Source organism: Hippichthys cyanospilos, chromosome 1 (assembly GCF_059441005.1).
Source record: "Hippichthys cyanospilos isolate Australia breed blue-spotted pipefish chromosome 1, RoL_Hcya_1.0, whole genome shotgun sequence".
NCBI lineage: Eukaryota > Metazoa > Chordata > Actinopteri > Syngnathiformes > Syngnathidae > Hippichthys > Hippichthys cyanospilos.
Genome location: NC_142369.1, coordinates 14,825,627 through 14,847,670, shown reverse-complemented (window position 1 = coordinate 14,847,670; position 22,044 = coordinate 14,825,627). Strand labels below are relative to the sequence as shown.

The following is a 22,044-nucleotide window of genomic DNA, read 5'->3' as shown; positions in this document are numbered from 1 at the left end:
ATCTGTTCTTAATAATAAAGCCAACCCTTTAAAAAATGTAATAGCATTCACTATTATTATCAGAAAATAAATGATGCAAGATTTGTTTTGAGTATTTATTGAATATATACAATTTTAAGGCGTCTAAACGTGCCTCGGTTATTTTTTATTGGCTTTTGTTATAAATTATTGTGCTGTATTGAGATCCTAGCAGGGATGCGATGTTTTGCTACTTATTTTTTCCAGGCATGTAAATTGCAATAAATGATGTATGTATACTGTATATGTAATGAACTGAGACCCACACAAAAAGTAATTGTGTATTTGTGTATAGTTGCCACATGATAGAGGCACACCACATTTTTCTATTAGACCGACACAACAAAGTTTGTTTTTCCAAAGATGCCATCAGAGGTGCCAAAGAAACAGTTTTAGATTAGACAGGGCTTTAGCCTGAGGATGAAAGCAGTGAAAAGAGCAACTTTCTTTTAAAAGAGTAAAAATAGGGCATAGCTTCTCCTACACATTTGTAATGGGTATATTTCACAAATGCTGAACCACACAATGTTTATTGCTCAGTGTTTGCCTTCAAATTTGTGTCTCCATCTATAAACGTCACCTTTTATGTATAATAGCCCAAAACACTTGTAGCATTTTGATTGCAGCGTAGCATCCACTTTGTTAAGATGGAAGAACATTATTAGGATAATAATAAAGAATAATCCTCAGATATACATAACCCGTGGAAACCCTATCTTGACGATGTGTGGCATGACTGCATACATGCATTGTTTCCCCCCACCAGTTAATGGTGGTTGATAAAATTGATGCTTAGATGCATGGGTTTACTGTGTACCATGAAAACACAGAGCGGCATGACCCAAAAGGCCATGAGATGAGAAAAAAAGACAATCACAGATTGGAGCTCCACAAAACACATATGTTTTTGAATTAAAGCACGGATATTAAAATTTGTTTTTAGAAATCAGATTCATCTGATTGATCGTTTACTAAAATAGTTGTTAGTTGCAGCTCTGGTATATATACTGTAATATTGCTGATAACAAAAACGAATGGAAATGAATACTTTTATTATATGTAGAATCAAACTACACTTATTATATACAGCCAAATTTGTGGATTCCATCCTTTAAAGTGAATTTTCTTCACTGAAACTCCAATCTGCAAAGAAAATCTGAAGTTTGTCTGCTGAATGAGAGCCATGATGCTCTGGTGAAAAATTGATAAAGAAACTCAAAAAGATGCAGTAATTATTTGATGTTTTGAGAATGGATGACATGTTGTAATTTGCCAAGTATTCCTTTCATGCAAGTGGTGGTTCTACTGACCGTATCCAACGGTGGGCAGCCCCAGGTGCTTCATGCGGTTCTTGACCAGCTCGGACAGCTCCTGGCGCTCTGAGCGGCGGTACAGGTTGAGGCGCTGCTGCGAGATGCGCTCTGCTCGGCTGGAGGGCTTGCTGGTGTTCTTCCTGCTCAGGCGCCGTGCCCACTGCATGCTCTTCTTTCTTAGCAGCGGGTGCTCTGACTGCTCGCTGGCGCAGGAGTTGCGGTGGGCCGTCTTCTCCTTCCACGACTCCTTGCGGTCGCGGTGCTCCTCGCCCTGCTCCACGTTGATGGACACCTGAGACTGGGAGGGTTAAGAAGCCTGTCAGAACACCACTTTAGGACCCAGCTGGTGGTCATGATGCCGGAGGTATTCGTCATATGCTTTGAGCAGGGTGGGGCAAGCTGACAGTCTTACCTGCACGTAACTGTCTTTGCACTGAAATAAGAGAAGGACAAACACACATCCAAACAAAAGGAAAGATGGGTGCATAAAAAGCAAAGTAAACTCATTAAAAAACAAACCAGACAAAACAAAAAAAAACCCACCAAAGAAAACTAATTACACTACTCACAAAAATTTTACAATATTTGGAGTGTCACATCACAGCACTTTAATTTTTTCACATTTTGTCAAGTATTACCTTGTATTAACTGTCGCTGAATTAGATTAACCGTCTTACGCCTAAACTTTGCTTAACCACAGGCCATCCGTATTCTGAACAAATCTGTCACGCACTTATCTGCCACAGCACCAGTCACTTTACTGCATGCACACATGCGCCTTAAAAACCCTGCACAGTGCAGGAAAGCTGCTAAACACATATTTTGCAGTACATGATATTTTGAATTATCATCCTCACATGTATGCAGTTTCTTCCACTCCTTCTACAGTACTCCATAATATGTTCAGAATGTAAGTATTCATTAGTGGTTCATTACTATTGCCCTTACTTTGTGAATCTACTTTTGACAGCAATTACAGCCACTAATTTTATAATATACAGTACTGTAATGCCACAAGCAAAGCACAAGTATCTTTAGGCAGTTTTACCTATTCTTCTTTGTTGTAATTCTCAAGAGCCATCAGGTTAGATGTGAGATGTCTGCGCACAGCCATTTTCAGGTTTCTCCAGACTTGCTCAATTGGATTGAGGTCTGGGCTCTTGCTAGGCCACTCCAGGATATTCACAGAGTGGTTCTTAAGTCAATCCTTTGAGATCTTGGTTGTAGCCTTTGGGCTTCATCCGTATCATTTCATCTGTGATTTCTCTATTTAGTGTTGCATTCATTTTTCCTCCTATGCTGACTGGTCTGCCAGTTCCTGGGGCTTAAAAACATCCACATAGCATGATGCTGCCACCACCATGCGACACTATAGGGATGGTAGAGAATTTTGTTTCTCATAGTCTAAGTGTCATTGAGGTGCCTTTTGGCAAATTCCAGAAGGGCTGTCATGTTCCTTTTACTAAGGAGTGGCTTTTTGTCTGGCGGATTAGTGGATTGCTACAGAGATGGTTGTCCTTCTGGAAGGCTCTGTTCTCTCTAGAGGAATGCTGGAATGAAAGTGCCAACATTCCATAAATAAATGTACTATTAAATCATTAAATAAAAGTGTCAGTAATTAATTAAAAACATTTTTTTTAAGTTAATGGTGCGGACGGCTTGCAAATTAATGGTGGGCTGCAAATGGCCCCGGGCTGCAGTTTTGACACCTGATTCAAAGTGAAGAAAATGGCTGGGTCATTTTCATGACGCAATGCTAACGGTTGAACAAACTTGCCTTTTCGGGGACTCCTGAAAAATGATGATTTTGGAGACAGGGGAACATCCAAACCAAGAAATAATAACTTAAGCAGACACAGGCAAATTGTAATGGCAAAGTAGACACGGGTTAGCCTATATGTTAAATATCATTTGGGACTGACTGGGGAGCATTTAGGGACGTGGGGAAAAAAACCCAACACTTTATTATTTATTTATTACTATAACCACCAAAATTACACAAGATGGCGCCAAAGCTAACTTTTAATTGTTTTGGCAGGCACACAAAAACTAATGGCGAGTTCAGTAAATGACACACTCACACACACACACCCACGCTAACCACTGCGCCACTGAGACGCCTATGCAAAACTAAAAATCATAAATCGCAAAAATGTAAGGCTTCAACGTATTCATTGTAGGTAGTTGTTGGATTGACTCAACTTTTTGTGAGTAGTGTATGTTGCTTTTAACTGCAAGCAATATTTTCAGACAATGGATGACAGCCAAAGCAAACACTCGCTATCACGTGTCACTTTGTAGCCAACTTGCCTCGGATGAGGAGAACATGTGCGACTCAGTGCGGTAAATCCCGATGGGGATCTCTGCGCTGGAGGAACAGAGTTTTTGAAAGAGTCTGCCGTACGTTCTGATCCACAGGTCCTCCTCTGTGATCTTCATCTGAGGTCATTCAGAGAGAACCAAATGATTGCATGGCATCAAGACACACACCTCCTTAGAACCTCGTGATAGTCCTACTTACAACACATAGATACCCGGAACCCGGTGTGGTGTCCAGACCGAGGAGAAGCCTGGCAATAGCTATCATGTAGTCTTTCACAAATGACTGTCAAAGCAAACAGAAAGGTTTCTAAGTAGATAGAAAAAGAGAAAATAGTACAGCGGTTCTGATCTAGGTTACACGCATTACAGGGTTAGAAATTACCCTGACCCCCCCCCCCCCCCCCCAAGATATTGAAAATGATTCAGTCAGTGTTTTTTTATGGCTCAAAGCAAAACCAAATGTCTAATTTTTATTGAAGGAACATGATCAAACCATTTTCACTAAGGACTACAGAAAACCTAGCATCTAGAGGCTGAAATTGGAGCATTCAGATCATTTTAAGATAAAAAAAAAAGTTAAACGATCACTCAGTTATTAAAGTGGTTTGATAATCTATTAGTTGTCAATCAAAATTTGATAGCTCTAATAATAACAAAGTCCAAAGCTAACGTTACCACATGGTTACTTTTGCCATTTCCAAACACACTGTCATTTCAAGTCTGCTCGGCCAAAGAGTGATCGGCGGTGGCATCAGCTCTGTACGCTTTGTGCCAAGGTTATTCCAACGGAACGATATCAGTTGTGAGTAGAACAGATAAGATGCGGATGGAAAGCGCCGTCCCACCTGGTAGAGCAACGTATCCAGCATGCTGATACTGAACACCCTGCCTGCTGCAAATGGCAAGCGGAACATGAACGCCAGATTGGAGCCCTTATCTCGTTCTATCTGGAAAAACATGACAAAGGTGAAATTAAATTGAAGTGTCAGGATTTGTAGTTGTTCGGTTACTCTTTACTACGCCCACCTTCTCCAATTTGGAAAGAGCGAGCGAGTAGCAGTCCTTGGCTCTGAACTGCATGAACCTCATGTTGGACGGATGCGTGAGCTCAGTGATGATGCTGAGACTCGGGAACAGTCTGAAAATTTGAATTAAATACATGCAGCCAGGGAGAATGGAGTAAAATGACCCTGTATTTTGAACAGTTTTTTTTTTCTTGCTACCTGAACATAGTCTGGACATTGACGATGGTCTTTGCGTCGGCCATGTAGTCTTCTTCTGCACTCATGGTGCTCTCCTTGTCCACAACCACCAAATTGTCAGCATAGATGATTCCACACTGCAGAAGATTGTCCAAGCTGTTCCATTCAAACAACAAGCATATGTGATTTGAATTGTAAAAAACAACAACACATACACACACACACACACACACACACACACGCACACAAACGCACACACACGTTTTGCAATAGGAAAGTCCTCATCATACAAGTGTCACATCCTGCGTCCCTAATGTGTTGTCCTGTTTGCAGATTGGGGAGCAGAACCACTGGCCGCACACCTACTCCTCATTCCAATCAGGAGACTATTTAGGTGCGGTCAGAGCTGGAGGGCGTCGCCAGATTATTGCGTCTGTAGCCCTCTCGAGTACATGCAATTCCCTCGTTCCTCGTTCCCTCGATTCCTAGCGCCCCTGCCCTCGTGTTTTATTTGCTACTTTTCCTCCTTGCCCCCAGTCTGCCAGTTGGTCAGCACTTTACTCTGTTACTTTGCATTTTCGGCGACGCCCTCCTGCTGGTTCTGCCCCCCCCCAAGTCTTAGTAAGTTCTTGCACTTTTCGAATAGTCTCTTTCAGTTGTACTTTAAGTCCCTTATCATCTTTTGTTGTACTTTGAAGTATCTTGGTTAGATTCCCACGCGGTGCGTGCTTTTTGTGTTAATAAACCGTTTTTTCAACTCCACGCTGTCTCCTGTGTGTCCCGAGTTCACAATCTACCTGCCCGAGTCACAGCCGTGACAACAAGAAAGTCATCATCCTGCAGGTCACAACAGCATGAGCATGAACCGAAATAGTTAATGACACAAACAAACACAAAAATCAATGAAAGCCTCTGAATCCATTCAAAAATGTATAGCAAATAAAACTTAACTTAAATTAAAATTAGTGCCTAAATAAATGCTTGAAAATAAAAATCTCTAAAAAATTAAATACAAAATGAACATCACAACAGAGGTGCACCACAAATTTATTGTGCAGGATTTTATATCAGTTTATGTACTATAGACTAAACCGCTATGCTGTTTGAACGTTTCTTTCAGTTCTTCTTTAATGTACCACTGGAGGGAGCTCACGTGACGCACTTTAACACTGTCAACTTTTTTTTTTATTTTTTTTATTTTAAGTAACCCATTAGGCTACAAAGCCGTGACTTCCTCCAGCTCTTTTCTTAGAATTGATCAAAAAGCTTCTAGTATTATTAGGAACATTTGTTTATCATGAAAAAAAAACATAAGTTGTAATGACTTGTAATGACTATTTCCATTACTTTACAACTGAAGCCCACATATTTTGACTTGATTTTCATTGCCTTTAAGGATGAATTAGACGCTGTAATTATAAATTCCTACATTTTACGGGAATTTTTCTTCCGGGATTATCATTTTATTCTTGTACTTTAGGCTTTATTGTTGTAATATTGCAGATTTATTCTCAAAGGTTTACAGCATTAAAAAATACAATACTAAGCTTGAACACTGAGATTTTTCTTGTAATTTTTCAACCTTTAAAAAGAACATATCATAGCATGACTTAATTGTCATGACACTAGTTTTCTTTCTGTAATAACGCCTTTAGATTTCATAACTTTATTACCTATATTTTCTTTAGTTTAAGTGTTTTGACTTAATTGTCTATGTAATATTGTAAACAACAAGGAAACTGCAATTATTTATATTGAAACGCAAGCTCAAGCAGCCAATGTAAGTTATGTCATTTTACACTGCAGAATCACGCTCACTGACTGATGCACTGATGTACACAGTGCAGAAAAAATCTGCAACAAATCTATGCTAAATGCAAACGTGGAGGGAGCTCTTCTTGTGTGTTTGAATGGAAAATACTATTCTATTTATTTAAACTTTTGTTATTTTCTGGTGGTTATTTCTCGGAGGGTTATTTAATTTGAGGAATAACAGTAAAGTAGAAAAAGAAAAGCTGATGTAAAATGTTGACATGTCTTCAAAATGTTTGTAGGAAAGTTGGTGTTTGAAAGTAAATGAGTTTAGATGATCAATAGCTAAAGTGAGGATAGAAATTTGGTATAAAAGGGCCATGAACATGAACTGACATCACCATTGAATAGGTATAACTGTAACGCAATCACATACTTATCGATGGTGCCGGCCATGAAGTAGACCATCGGGAAGCAGCAAATGGCTTCTAAGAAGTGGTTATCTGGCCTGGGGGGAAACAGGAAACATCACCGGTTAGCAAGCCACATGTATTATAGGCCACTTCTAGAGAAACCAAGAAAGAGTACAAGAATAACTCCTGAGATATACAAGTTGTGATGAGAGTAGCTCACTTTTCGGTACCCTATTCATGTATTTTATTACAGTTGCAGGGAATAGGAAAGAAAAGCAAAAATCTGCTAATCATTTTCTATAAATAATAATAGAAGAAGGACGCAAAAAACTACATTTGACAAAACAAAGCCTTAGACTTACTTCATAGTTCCTTAGCACCAAGATGCCAAAGCAAGACATTTCTCTAAACGAAGCTCCTCCATTTACACCAACAATGTTCCTTGGCAACTAGATAGCCTTGAAAGCACTATTTATGAGGAGGGGTACACCGTGGTAGCTTCCCATTTACATCAAGAAAAAAACAATTCATACTCACATCGACACTTACGGAGAGCAACATAACTTACGGGTAGTCCAGCAGTAGCACAATGGGGTTGAGTTCCTTCCGGGGTCTGTAGTACGCTCGGAGGGGAACGATGAAGTTGTACAAACCGTTGCCCGCCGTCTCAGCAGACACGATAATCAGCTTGTTCTTGAAGCCGTACGCTTTGGCGTCTTCAAAGCTGTTGTGCGTACAGCCCTGTGAGGGATCATCACATAGGAAGGGGAAGTTTTACTCTCAACCTCTCATCTGTACGAGTAGGAGGTCGCTCACCTTGTCGAGGCGCAGGCAGCAAAATGGAGCTTTCTGCGGGAGGAGGTGGCACAGTGTCGGCGAGCTGCCGATGTAAGGAGAGTTGGGAGGGTAGCCCTTCACGAAACTGGCAAGAAAAAGGCAAAACATGATTTGATAGAAGATGCAATAGAAGTCCCCATAGAATGGTGACATTGAGAGCAGCAAACATTTTTCTTCAGGCTTTTATGTGAGGCCACCCCAAAAAGGACACGGGAACAACCAAGAAGAAATGTTTTTTGATTATAATGAATAAAAATGCGTGAGATAAATCATTACTGCTATTAATATTATATATTAAACTTACTGTGACATAAGACTGTTTTTATCTGCTCAGTGCATTGTAAGCAATAGAATTTCAACAACAAAACACACACATTTTATTCAGCTGTGCAGATCTACCATTTTATATATATTTTTCTATTTAAAAAAACACATTGTTCGAAGGCCAGCTGCACATAATGGATTGTTGTTTGTCCGAAGGTTCTACTTATCAACACTAGGAAGATAGTGCACAAATATTTGCATAATCTCCTGTAGTATAAAGAGATGTAACATAACTCCCTGATCAACATACAAATACATTGTGGTGCATTCAAGGCACGTGCATGCAGAGAACCTACAGTATGAAGACAAATAACCGCACAGGCACCAAGAAAATAAACAACCACAAAAATCCATTTAGTATACTTAGATTAATAAATGTAATGAGGTAATGCGGTTTATATTCTCCGCGGAACGTTTAGTTTGATGTATGGCCAGCCAAACCAATAGGTTAGGATTAAATGATGCTGTCAGCACAGTATTACTGTACTATGGTTATTTTTCATGCACACATAATATGTTGTGGATGAATTTTGAACCAGACCAAGATTATCCTCAAAAAGAATGTGTACCTCAAATTATCAACTACAGATCTCTTCAAATTGTTTTCACTTGATAAATAATCCTTAGAAACCTTTTCGTACTGAAGAGAATGGAAATGTCATTGATTGGGTTCCACAATACTGCAATTAATAAAACCCAAGTACTAAATAAATGGATGGATGGATGGACACCAGTTAAAGATGGCTCTTTCTAGGGCAGTATAAAATAGACAGCTCACTATTGCAGTTTCACATGGCCTGTTTTCAACGCCGTGACTTATATCAGCAACTCATCTGTTCACTGAGCTTGTCAGTATGGCATTCATTTAGTCATTAAAAACACAGGATACAATGCATATGCCTGTTTGTACTTTGAATTGTCTATCTACATGTTGTCGCTTAACCATTTGTGTTCAACCGCTGCTTAAAGGGTTCAAGTGAGACAACATAGAAGATGAATGAATTTAGCTGCTTTGAATACATTTTAGTGTAACTCTCCATTAACAATTGACACCTCTTTTTTGATAAAGTTTTAACTTCCAAAATCGCAGTGTGTGGAGTTGAGCTCCACCGAATGTTGTGTCTAGTAGCTCTAGCCATAGGATGGATTGAGCTTTGGTGTCTCAACAATGATGAGCATGGAGAGTGGTGGTCTTTCTCAACTGCTGGACTCTGTTAGCCTTTTAAGTGTTTGCTGGACTGATAAAACACCACTGAGAGAGAAAGAGTACTGTGTGTGGGCAGTTTGTGAATGAGCTGCACGCATGATAGAAAGTGCTGCCCTTCCCTTCATGGCACATGCATTGATCATTGTCAAGCTGGCGCCTTTCATCATCATGACACACTGATTACATGCCAAGCTCATCCATCTCACCTTACAGGCCCCCCTGACACTTGAAGAGGTAGAGGACATTAATTCTTTAGCGTGTTTATTATGCTAGGGGAGGGACCGAATGGGCAGATTTAGTGTGTTTGGATCATAGCAGCATAATTTATTACTTACTCTGACCCGACGGAGCCCTCCTCGTCCGATTGGTTGGTTTCGTCCTCCGACTGGTCGCTGAGGAGGTCGCACGGCAGAATGGCGGAGGAGTCTGCGATCTCCAGCACGGGCGCGATGCTCGGCCTGCGGCTTCCGGCGCCGTTCTCTGTCGGTAAAGTCAGCTTGCTGGTTTCTTCGGGGGGATCCGGGTTTTGGAGGTCGATGGCCACTGTGCCTGCAACACACATTCCACTAACTGTTCAGTCACGGCCCAAACTGTGCTTTATTCTGTCAATATCTTTAGCCTGCAGACATATAATCCCTTGTCACCTTTGCCAATCTTAATCCTCCTGTGCACTGTAAAACTGTGTCACTTCAGTCAAATAGGACCCATTTTGGGCTCTAAAGAAACTGGCTCAATTTTTGGGATATATTTTTGAAATTACTTTTTAGGTTACAGGTAATTTATTTAACGCATACTAATTGGGTCAAATGTTTAAGCCACAAAACATAAATTGTGTTATTTGGGACAAAATAACATAATTGGCTTGTTTTGTACAACGCATGTTGTTATTTGAATATAGAAATAATTTGTGAGGTGAAGTTTTTCCTCATTTTTGGGGTTATTTATTATTTTGTGCATCATTTAAGGTTAAAAAAAAAGGTCATGTTAAATGAATATCACAATACAACCCAATTTTAGGTGTACTACGTAAAACAGCATTATTTTAGGGTTATTTTGTGAGTCATACAATTGACTTAATTTGTTGGGTTAAATGAAAAACCCAAAAGGTTTGACTCAATTGCTTTTACAGCACAGGTGTCATACTCCAGTCCTCGAGGGGCACATGTTTTCTAACCCTCTCTCCCAAACACACCTGATTAAAATGATTAAGTTAATTTTCAAGATCCTGCCGCTTGCTAATGTTAATCATTTGAATCAGGTTTATTGAGAGAGACAACCAGAAAACATGCAAGATATCGGCCCTCGAGGACTGGAGTTTGACACATATTTAGAGTGACCTTTCAAAATGATTCAAATTCAAGAGAAGCAATTCACGGTACAAAACATGATGACTTTTTGTGAATAAAGATGCCGCTTACAAAACTAAAGCAAACCAGTTCTATGTAGGATGATGCCAGCTAATTACCCAAGTCATATTTCACATATCTGGTATAGTAGAAACACAACATCTTTGAAAGTATTTGCATTACACCCATTAATGCCACTTTTTCACTGCACACTACCAACTTAGTTTAGTTTGTACTGCGGCAGACTCAGAAAGGCACTGGTCGGAATGAGACTCACACTGAAGATGAAATATTTTTAGAACATACCTATAGGCTATTCGTGTTGTTGGAACTAGCACAGACTAGCATCGTCTTTATTTAATTATTTTAGGACAATGAACATTAATCAGAGTTTAAAGTTTTTTCACTCATCCATGCATAACTGCTCATTTCCCTCTGCTATGCTGCCAGGTAGGAGCCCTAATTGACTTGAAAGAGATGGTCATATTGATTGTATTTTGCTCTGCTTCTAATCCATTCAGCTCATTGCAGGTGGCCAAGATTATTAGCGGTTCTTGAAATCTTGATTTTTTTTTTTTAAACCACAAAAGAGTCAAATCGATAACTGGTCCAAGCCTACCGCGTAGTATGAGTTTATTATACAAATATGGTCAAAAGTAACCCAAACTGTAAAATGCGCTGCGAGCAAAAGGGACGAAGCCAATGCTGGGTTATTCATAACTAGTGCAATGAATTAGGAATTTGACCCAGTTCGGTGGGTGAGGGGGGAAAACTATGCACACGGATGGGTTACTGCAAGCAAGAAATGAGTTAGCAGATTATCTGAGGTTAAAAATAATACACATTTTATTAGTAACATGAAGTCATTGGCTTGATATGTTTGGCACAGTTTTTACACCTGATGCCCTTCTGACACAAGGACAGATTTTTGTCAAAAGTTTGCAGGTTGCAGGAGCCATTCAACCAAGGTTAAAGAGTAAAAAAGTGGCACTAATACATATATGGACTACAAACTGTGCTACAGCTGTAGAAAGTGATGGTTCATGCACAAACTTACCATATGAAGTGGCCTGATCAACTTTTACAGGTCAAAGAAAAAAGCACAACACAATGTAGTCAGCCATGAAAGTAAAAAAGCGGGTAAGGAAAACAATCATGCTTGCAGCCGCCATTCATTCACCTTAACGCAATTCAAGCTTCAGTGTATCATGCCACTCTCACCCATGCTGGCGATGATGCTGTGCACGGGCAGCCTGGAGGGGGCGTCATAAAGACCGGCCACCGACAGGCTCTTGTTGTGCTTCTCCTCCTGTTTGAAGATGAAGGCCGAGTTCTCCTCCTTGGTGATGTTGATGTAGTAGCAGGTGTCGGTGGCAGCCATGATGTGGCGCGGGCCGGGGTTCAACAGGATGCTCTTGTTGTCCTCCCGCTTAACCCCGATCAGGCACACGCCATACCTGTCACACCGCAATTTCGTAAAGGAAGGTGGTGGCAATTGCACGATCATTACAGCGTAGCGTATGATTCAATTAAAGATGACCCCGAGAGAGGTTTGCATACTTTTTATGAGCGTGAAAGGAGGCGTAAGTGAAGCTTTTGCCCTCGTACTCTCCGAAAAACTTGCTGTCACACAATCGGATGTGGTACACCTCGTTCCCGGAGCAACGCCCGTACATCCTTTGCCACTGCTCCGGTGACAGCTGCCCTTCCCTGTAGAGGTATTAGCCGTGTGATGACTCCAGTTTCACTGATGATTGATTTGTGAATCATTTTAAAAGGAAAAAATGGAAAATGAAGGATCATCGCCAAGTCGGCACAAGTGAAATGGATCTTTTCTCAGTTGACGGCGGATACGATATATAGTTCAGCTTGAGTGTGAAACGCAACTCGATTTAGGACCCGGCTTTGAATAGGGAAAGATTTGCAGCGACAAGATGCCAAAAAGTAATCGACCCCCCGAAGACAATTACTTACGGAAGATGTACAAGTATTCTGCAGCTGTAATGAATAGTGCCATTGATCGCTAATGGATGCCACTGTGTAGTAATAGATGTGCCTTACACCAGCAACCTTGCTCAGCTGTAACATTTTAATACACAATCTCAATAATCCAGGTGCAATTGTTAGGTTAGCTGACGTTGCACTTGAAGTGTGTTCCAATTGTGTGATGGATTTTTGAAATGGGGCAACATGGTGGACGAGTGGCTAGCACATTTTCCTTGCAGTAAAACTGTCAAGGTCAGACCATCCCGTGCAAAGTTTTCATTGTCTCCCTGTGCTTGAGTGTCAGTCATACCCTAATTCAAACACCAAAAAGTGGAATTAAACATAGATGAAATCTGAGTTTGCGCACTTACTGTCCTCTGGAGGTGTGAACGAGTAGCGTCACTAAAGTGGACATGGCTGGACACACGCAGTTAAGTGCAAGCATGGCGTACTTGAACTCCTCTTCACATACGACATGATCTGTAAATGCAGGCGTTAGAATTTCTGAGAAATGAGATAAAAATGGAAGAAAACAACAAGCCTTTCTTCTCTTTACTTTGCCATCTCCAGATATAAATGTAAAGCAAATGTTTGTATCTGTGAAAGGTGTCAATTTTTGAACAGTTGTGAAATTAAACTGAATTTTTTTTTTTTTTACATCTTTGGCTGTGTTCAAAAAGAGTTTTAAAAATACAGTATTAGAAACATACAAAAGGCTTTATATATATATATATATTATATATGCTTTTTGGGGGTTTTTGTTCTCAGATTTTGAAATGTGTTTATTATTTGTTCAATCAATCAATTGAGTGGTAAAAATAGCCTATTAATTATTTCATAAAATTTCATAAACATTTTTCATAGGAATACAACAATGAACTAACTCAAAGGTTTGAATTTAACATAGTTATATATCCATGTTAACCTAATCCTCCATATATAAAAAAATGACCTAGTTTAGCATTTATGAAAATGTTTCACAAACTTGACTGGAGAATTTCCACTCTTTTGCAACGTCACTATTAATTGATTATTGTCTTGATGTGCTTCAAGACATGTCTCCAAAAAGTGTAGGAAATGTGTACTGTATGTACTTGACTTACCAGCAAATTTAACATGGAATTTGTTTTCTGGTTTGAGAATCTGCACGTAGAGTGGACAGTTAGGAGCAAAGTCCTTTGCAGCCCAAGCCCGCAAAATAGTCTGATGATCCTGTGGAAGAGCTGCACAGTTACTGATTTAGGCAGCAAAGAGTAATAAATAATACTGCTTTGCTGCTGAGGTGTGATGATAGTTTATAGTTTGATGCAAAAAGGTCTAGATTGTGTGATGTGTCCAAATTTGAGTGTGACTTACGGCAGCAGTTCGGTCACCCTCATTCCTGCTGCTGAGAATGAAACATGCCTCGGCATCATCCATTCTGAAACAGAAGAAGAAAGTGCTGCGACCGCCCGTGTAACTCAAAAACTTGTATCTTAACTCTTTCTGCAAAATGAAAGGAAATGCCATCGATCTGTCCAAACGGCTTCAATAAAATATTTTTTATGTCATTCTACAGTGATAATGGGTGAATACAAGTACAGTTCCAGGTATCGAAATCAGGCTGGTAGCAGCCTTTTTTTACTTAGTATTGGAGGCAAGTCATCGATACTTAAGGCAAAAATATCTGACCAACTAAGTTCTCCTCAGCAGGTATTAGCAAGGAACATGTCAGCTGAAGTGACATTCTTGTGAGAATGCAGTCACTCACTTGGCCCTCATCAGGTCCTGGTCTTTGAGGGCAGAACCTTGAAGGTAGATGACCCTCTGGGACCATAAGGGGATCTGGAGGATGCGGCGAACCTGAATGTCGATATCGGTTGGACACAGGATCACCACATAATAATCCTAGCAAGACAGAGAAAAGTGAAGACGCTGTTCAACCAAAATAAAGGATCATAGAGCAATGTGCAAACAGACAACTCAACTTTCTAAACTATACCTGCAATCTGGGATGAGCATAGAACTCATTGAGGAAGTCCATCAGCAGGTCAATCTTCAGCGAGCTGACGCACAACACCACGTGCTTTTCCGTTTGTGCTCGATGGCGACTGTAGTTGCCGCCTAATTTCTGACTCTCCATCCACAGGTACGCAAGCTCTTCAAACTGAAACGCAAAAGCCATTGAAGGCCAAAATGCACAGAAGCTGCTTTGACCAACCTCCACCTTAGTTACCTGCAGCGGGAGCACCACCAGGGCCACGCAGATGAGGATGACCACCAGTAGCTGCGAAGGCCAGATCTGGGGCGTCACATCGCCGTAGCCCACGGTGGAGAAGGTCACGATGCAGAAGTAAAAGGAGTCAAATAAGGTCAGGTTCTTTCCAGCTCTCTCTAGGTGCTGAATGCCACATGCTCTGCACACAAATGGAACGACACAAATTTGCATCAAAGAAAAAATATCAGTAATTCTTTTAGACACGAGCAGATGTTAAATTAAAGAAAAGAGTGGTTGGTTATGTCTGCTCGGCTACATTAGCGCGTGCAAGGTATTTTTAAGGTTTATTCCTAAAATAAAACGCAGGCCATACATCATGATAATAAATGTCACAGACATTGAAATAGCTTATTATTTTACTGACATTTTAACGAAAGAGCAAAGTCAATTTTCTATCATCTTAGTGTGGGGATATATTTGTTTCCCTGGTACTTTTCAACAAAAAAGTGTTCAAGTTTAATTTGCGTAGATGTGCACTCACCCAGTAAAAACCAGACACAGTAAAGTGCAGATGAGGATGAACACCTGGTTGAACATGGCCGAGTGTGTCCTCTGGATGGCACGGTGGAAGTCGTTCTGACATGAAAAAAAAAAAGTTAGCCATCATTGCTCATCTGCTCCTGTATGTATTTTTCTTTCTCGGTTACATGAATGATTGCTGTTAACAGTTGTTGCGCGTTAGTATGCTTCGCAGGCCACCGCCTGTCTGGCGTGGCCTCACTCTGCCGCTCTGCTTCACATCAGATTATGCCATCTGGCTGACGAGAGAGGAAGCTCTTCCTCTGAATTTCACGTCACCTTTTATCTACCTAAGGTCATGAAAGTGGGACATGGATGTTCTCCCACCCATTTTTTATGGTCAACTTTCAAACTTTCACAGCACCTTGTCTTTGACAAAAAATACATACATAATAATTAGGTATGGGTATGACGATCAGTTGACTGAGGTTTCGGAATTCTGTCAAATCTCTTGAATTGATCTTCAATAAATCGTGCCTTGAAGCGATTGAGGCCAATTACTTGGCCGTAGGTGATTCAACCTCAAGTGGCTTGCTGTTAAAAGATCAATTTTGATATATGTTACACGGCTATAGCATTTATGCAAATTCTGCTTTCTAATAGCAGGGGTGGGGGGCATTTACTGATCATGGTCATCTATGTTTTACTATGATGCAAGTTTTACATTATGTACCTATCAACTACTAGACAATACTGAGAAAATGCTGTCACCACGATATTGGCATGTATAATACGCATGTTGTAAAGATGTGCAATAAATTGCATTCAATATGGAATGGAATATTTTACATGATATTGACCAATTAGATGAAACCTTGATTGCACATTGCCATCAAACAGGAGAAATACATTACAGGGACATAAACATACCTTAAATATGATAATATGAGAAGGTAGTCGTACAAATGTCAAATTGCACCTGTGTCAAAGCACCTTCTGACCTCAATCTGACGTCTGTTCTTATCTTTAGTATGTTTAAGTTCTCATGCTGTTTAATTCCTCCAGTATTTCAAGATTCCCAAATGACCATTCAAAAGACCAAAAGGTGCATGTTTCAACAAGATCCTGTAAAAATGAGATGGGAACGGTTTCAAGCACCCTCCTAACACTGTAGCCACTGGCCCATAAAAATACATTCATGGCATGTTTAGTTTCAAGATTCCCACCATTTTCTTGATTTTAAACACACACTGGGAAATCTAAATTCTATTTCAGTAGACCAAATCAAATTGGACTGAGAAATGCCTCATTCTAAACAACTTTTGTAGTATCTGTAAAAAAAAAAAAGTTTTCATATTTTGCTATTTTAGGGGCATTTGGGGATGAAAGAATGATGTTTGTGATATTATTATTACTATCAAAATTTTGACCCATTTTGATATGACACATGGTTTCTAAGCATTAATAATGAAGAATGTCTCATTATTTGAAAGAGGCTGCGATTAGAAACACAGGGGTCTTTCCAGAGACAAATTCTATTAAACTGCAACAGAAATGTGACTGCACATCCCACCTCTGATGCTGAGCTTTCTAATCCCTATTCCAAGCGAGACTTAGCCCGGCTGACCTAAACAAACCCTGTGAGACGTCGACTCATTACCAGTGACATGAAATAACGTGAGGATGTGTCTTGACATCTAAAACATACTTACAATCATGTTTTCCAGTGCTCCTTTGGCTAACCAACAATTAAGAAAAACAGGAACAAATATGTTTCGTAAAGGAGGCCAGAAGATCTAGAAAAAGCAGTGGGATAAAGGGAGTCAATAGCACTCAATCAACAGATCAGAACGAATACGAGGGAGGTCAAACAGTCAGTGTTGTGGTGTTTGCATCCAATAATTGAACAGTGATTGCAACAATTCAATATCAAACTGATTTAGACAAGCACACGCTAATTACTCACTGTGATAATAAATGGCACTGTATTGATCATCTCCAATATGAAGGATATCTGGAATATCTGCTCCCAAATGTTGCCCTGGAAGCGGGTCAAAATGTTTAAAATAAGAACACGCACACACAAAGTCCGTCACATTGGTATCTAATGCTAATGCTAACAGACAAAACACAATGCCATAGCCGGTTAAACAAAACTAACGTGAATTCTGGTTAGCTGTGATCCTTTAAGAAACGGATATTTCAACACGAAGGGTGAAACAACACATTTAGGCATAAAATATACTGTAATATGCACAGGCCTGCAATGTTTAGCCACAACTAAAAACAATTAATTTATTGGCCGCTCAGTTAACTGATGTGACCCCCATCTTTGTTCTGTTGAAAATGGTGAAAGATGATTTCACTTGTTTTGAGTTAGGCGCATGATCGCAGCAAATTAAAGTAAAAAATCAAGGCCCATCTGTGCCTTAGTAGAAGAACAGAAGTGACTGAATAAACTTAATGTGAAAATTTGAATCTGAAATGAATTAGTGCGAGGTCTTTAATTGTCCCCTGGGAACAATTCTCGGGACAAACTTGGAGACAGATATCAATACATTTGGACATGGACTGTGACCCAATGATCTTTACCTTGTAGCTGAGATATGTGATCAGCATGGTTTCCAGAAAACTGATTAAAGCCACCGTCACCTGAAGTAGAGCAGAAAACAAGTGTCATGAAAGTTTGGAATTAATCAAACTCATTGTGTTGTTCAACCTTCATAGGGCAACAACTTTCCAGTTTTCGTTTAACCGAGGTTATGCAACAGAATTTGATTTATTGTCGAGGCGCTTAGGGGCGAAGGCTGCTGGTAAATTTGTAAGTATATTGAAAATGTGAGTGTGTAAGTCATTTTATGACCAAGCACAGGAAGGTTGGGGCAGAGATTTGAACCTCCAACCTCAAATCTGTGAAGAAGCTATGCTAACAATTAGTACACTGAGCTTCACACAATAAATTGGGTATTTAAAAAAAAAAAAAATCTCACCTGTATTGCCCACAGTGGATCAGGTCTGGTAACCCAGAATATCAATTTCCTTTAAAAAAAACATACAGTACGTCCATTAGTGTTAGGCATATACAGTATATTTTGTTGCTGACCAATGACAAGCTTTTTGTGAGTTTCAAAATAATGGGATTTAATTACTGTGGTGTTTTGAAACAATCATCTTTATCCGTGTCATGTCAGAATATGTGTGCATGGTTGTAGTTGGATGACGACAATTTCATTTTCACAATATCGTCACACTTCGGTTTATTTCAAAATCATTCTATTACGATAGATGAATCCAAAGCATTCCACAACATCCCACATGTCAACATTGACTTGCAATTCTTCCAGAAATTGCTTGATACTGCATAGTTCATTTTGAACATGATTTGTGAACCCGACGGAAATAAACTCGAAAATCAAAGTACAGTATCACTGTATGTTGTCGTCCAAGGGCGAACGTACCATTTGATTTCCGGTGAGGCCGCTGCTGAATTTGGCCAGCTGGAGTTCCGAATGATTGCAGTGTGACTAGAAAAAAAAGGAGCATCAGTGCATGGCCCAGGACAAATATGATCTTCATTTAATATGCTTATTACAAATGTCCCATTTGCACAGTATAAAAATGTGATTCATGAACTTGAGAGATTGTCACCAAGGGTTTCCATTAGTCTCCTGGGGGTCGTCCAGGCTGACTCTCACTATGTAGAGGGCACAAGTGAGGATCTTCAGGGAAAAGTTGAACAAGCGGATCCTCAAGCCTGTGAAAGCACAAAAGCACTTGACTGTGCTCAACATTTGTTCCGTTTAAGCAAGTGTCAGCTGGATTTTCTGGCTTTTGCGGCTCAGCGTTGTTATTTTGTCACGAGGCGTGAATAATAGAGCCCTCCGCTGCTCTTTTACCCCGTCAACGCTAGTTCCCACTGGGAGAATAGATTTCAAATCCCAAAAGAATATCACTAAATAACTCAGAGCTTTTGAGAGAGAATTGCAGTGATTGATGGTGATTAATCAGAACCTTGGCTGCAGTGGTGTTTTCTGACCAAATGGAGGTGCCAGCTGTGATGGCCGCCTCCTGAGGCAAGCCAGACATCGATGTTAAAATGATTTGGTCGCGGCTGAGAATCGATCTCTACCTGTAGCAGACTTTTACCGAAGGACATCAGTGTTTTCCTCAACGTTGTTTTGATCATCTTTGTTTTTTGTATTTCCTCATTAGAACAATTTGCTCTCCTTCCTCTCAAATATGAATTAGAGCCACCATCTTCAATATGAGGGTTAATAGGAGGCCTAATATAATTATCAAAACCCCAAGTGAGACTGAGATTGGATGCTTCATCATTGAGTGTATTTTCCCAACACGATGCAAATATTCACTGGGAGCCTTCAAACAAATTGCTTTGTTGGATATTACCACTGTGGCGCCTGTTGTACTTACTTGACCTTTGGTTTTTGATGAAGAAAAGCTTCAGCCTCTCCTTGAAGGTGTTTTCGTTCACGTAAAACTCCACCTGTACCCTGTTGGGAGAACAGTCGCATACAGTCTGAAATGTTCACAATTCTATGCAAATGCAAAGGTCTTCAAACAACAAAGTAGTTAATGCTCTCAATTGATTAGTACAGAAAGGCATCATTGCAGCCTTGACGAATAATAAAACAACAGAACAGTTAGATGCATTTCTTTATCCTATATCAAATAACATACTGTTGCGGTTATGGGGGGAAGGGGTGTGGCAGGAGCGAGACAAAAAAAGTCATCATCACTATTTGACAAGCCAAATAGCTCCTCCCACTCAATCTCTGGTTGTCCTTATCTCTCCGAGCCCTCGGCTTCCTCCCACACTCCAAAAACCATGCATGGCTAGTGTATTGGACATACTAAATTGACTTTGGAAATGATTTGCTGAACATCTTACTTGGGATATCATCCCAACTGACATCCATATATATATATATATATATGTATATATATATACACATTAGTTGCTACAGCAAATAACGTTGTCCCTCAATACAAAGATACCATTGATCGCTGAGCAAATTATGACATTGGATTACATTAATTTGCATGAAATGGCAAATATCAGTCGATCAACATCAAGCCAATCAAATTAGTGTAAAGTCTACAAAAGTATCATTCCAGAAATATCTATTTTTAGTCATGTTAACCTTCCAAAAACATCTATTGAATTTGGAAATGCAGTGATTACTTGATAACTAATCAATAATCAATTAAATTTATTTTTGATAATCAATTAACTGTGGAAACCTAAAATTGTCCAAATCCTTCTAGTTCCAGCCTCTCAACAGTAAATGTTTCCAGGATTCTTAAGTCATCTATGAAAGCAGACTGATTATCATTGTGTTCAATCAAAACAAGAAAAATCTATCCATCCATAATATGGAGTCGGGAGGAGCTCAGGTGATGCTCAGTAAGTCAGTAGGTTTATCCAACAACACCGTTTTAATAATATTATTCTGAATTGACTTAAAGTGTAACTCAGAGATGTATAGCAGCAGGGATAAAGCGAGGGAGCGATAAATGAAGGAGGTAAATGAAGTCCTAGCTAGCAAGGCAACATAAGTTTGTCTTAAGTTCATGCTAAGTTAGCTAAAGTTATTCCTTGTGTCAAGGCAGCCAAATACATTTTCTGTACGAGCTGTTGGGGGAATTCCATCAGCATGAAACATAATGCTGCTTTTGGTCTCTTGGCTCTGCATCAACGATTGTAGGTTAAAATGTGTATGTGTTTGCCCTTGCCTAGATTCAAGAGGATTAGGGCCAGTGATGTGAAGAAAAAAATAGCTCTCACAATTCTGAACAGTTTGTCTTTCTTTTACTGTAGTTCAATTTTTGAGCGTAAACTCTGATTAAAAAAAAGTAAAAAGCCTGCACCTCTCCTTTTCTTTCCATTGGTCCAAATCATCTCCTGTAACATTCTGTTCTTTGAACCAGACACCTGTGTGTCCACTCATTAATAATAGAAATCTAAAGGAAAGCAGACAGAAAACATTTTAACGACCCCGGTGAAGCAAATGACCATTTAAGCTGCGATGATGATGTCGAAGGGAGCGCCGATGAATGCGAGTTCCGTTTTGCAGCAAGGCTCATTGTCGCTAATGAACACAGAGGGAGTTATTAAAGGAACACGGAGCTGACAAGATGAATATGAGGCACAAAAGAGTCGGGGAGGAGACGAGAGAGCAATAGGGCAATTGCCGCCGCCGACATCAGGAGTAGGAGGAAGACAATAAGAAATGCAGCATTCCCCAGGCTAATTCCCCCGTCGTATCCAATTGGCTCTGTCGCCATGGATACAGCTTCCAGGGCAGGAAGCGCTCACTCACGTGTCTGTGTGCTTTCAGAATGAGGAATTAACCGCAAGCTGAAACTTACAGGCACTCCCATCGCAGAGACTTCGTTTCACCCAAATATACAGCTGCGGGTAATCCGTGTGAATCACCTGCATGGACTTCTACTTGATCACATGAGAAAGTGCCATGCAGTGAATCTGATCAATAATGTATGCGGACCAGGTGGTCTCTAATGAAAACAGCTGTCAGGTCCAACATATGCTGCAGCGACAAAGGCGTAGAGTTTACCCAGCTTTGCAC

The 22,044-nt window shown here is 40.0% G+C and overlaps 1 protein-coding gene across 11 annotated transcripts in view; it reads right to left on the bottom strand.

The window, feature by feature from the left end:
• The window catches only part of LOC148429385 (potassium channel subfamily T member 1-like), a 64,173-nt gene that overhangs the window by 8,195 nt on the left and 33,934 nt on the right, over positions 1-22,044 (bottom strand). For 5 of the 11 annotated variants that reach the window (XM_088409878.1, XM_088409910.1, XM_088409937.1 and 2 more), the window contains 28 exons: positions 19,868-19,947; positions 19,085-19,190; positions 18,895-18,960; positions 18,427-18,475; positions 18,029-18,088; positions 17,403-17,477; positions 17,149-17,232; positions 15,459-15,553; positions 14,936-15,116; positions 14,702-14,866; positions 14,471-14,607; positions 14,077-14,140; positions 13,824-13,932; positions 13,092-13,200; positions 12,295-12,444; positions 11,956-12,191; positions 11,792-11,812; positions 9,724-9,937; positions 7,837-7,942; positions 7,589-7,761; positions 7,044-7,115; positions 4,877-5,011; positions 4,680-4,791; positions 4,499-4,600; positions 3,853-3,936; positions 3,642-3,770; positions 1,744-1,764; positions 1,329-1,629 (listed from right to left, as the gene is read on the bottom strand). In XM_088409878.1, the coding sequence (XP_088266004.1) occupies positions 1,329-1,629; positions 1,744-1,764; positions 3,642-3,770; positions 3,853-3,936; positions 4,499-4,600; positions 4,680-4,791; positions 4,877-5,011; positions 7,044-7,115; positions 7,589-7,761; positions 7,837-7,942; positions 9,724-9,937; positions 11,792-11,812; positions 11,956-12,191; positions 12,295-12,444; positions 13,092-13,200; positions 13,824-13,932; positions 14,077-14,140; positions 14,471-14,607; positions 14,702-14,866; positions 14,936-15,116; positions 15,459-15,553; positions 17,149-17,232; positions 17,403-17,477; positions 18,029-18,088; positions 18,427-18,475; positions 18,895-18,960; positions 19,085-19,190; positions 19,868-19,947 (3,236 nt within the window). The remainder of the gene's footprint in view (positions 1-1,328; positions 1,630-1,743; positions 1,765-3,641; positions 3,771-3,852; positions 3,937-4,498; positions 4,601-4,679; positions 4,792-4,876; positions 5,012-7,043; positions 7,116-7,588; positions 7,762-7,836; positions 7,943-9,723; positions 9,938-11,791; positions 11,813-11,955; positions 12,192-12,294; positions 12,445-13,091; positions 13,201-13,823; positions 13,933-14,076; positions 14,141-14,470; positions 14,608-14,701; positions 14,867-14,935; positions 15,117-15,458; positions 15,554-17,148; positions 17,233-17,402; positions 17,478-18,028; positions 18,089-18,426; positions 18,476-18,894; positions 18,961-19,084; positions 19,191-19,867; positions 19,948-22,044) is intronic. The other 6 variants (XM_088409901.1, XM_088409919.1, XM_088409963.1 and 3 more) reach the window with 3 other exon arrangements.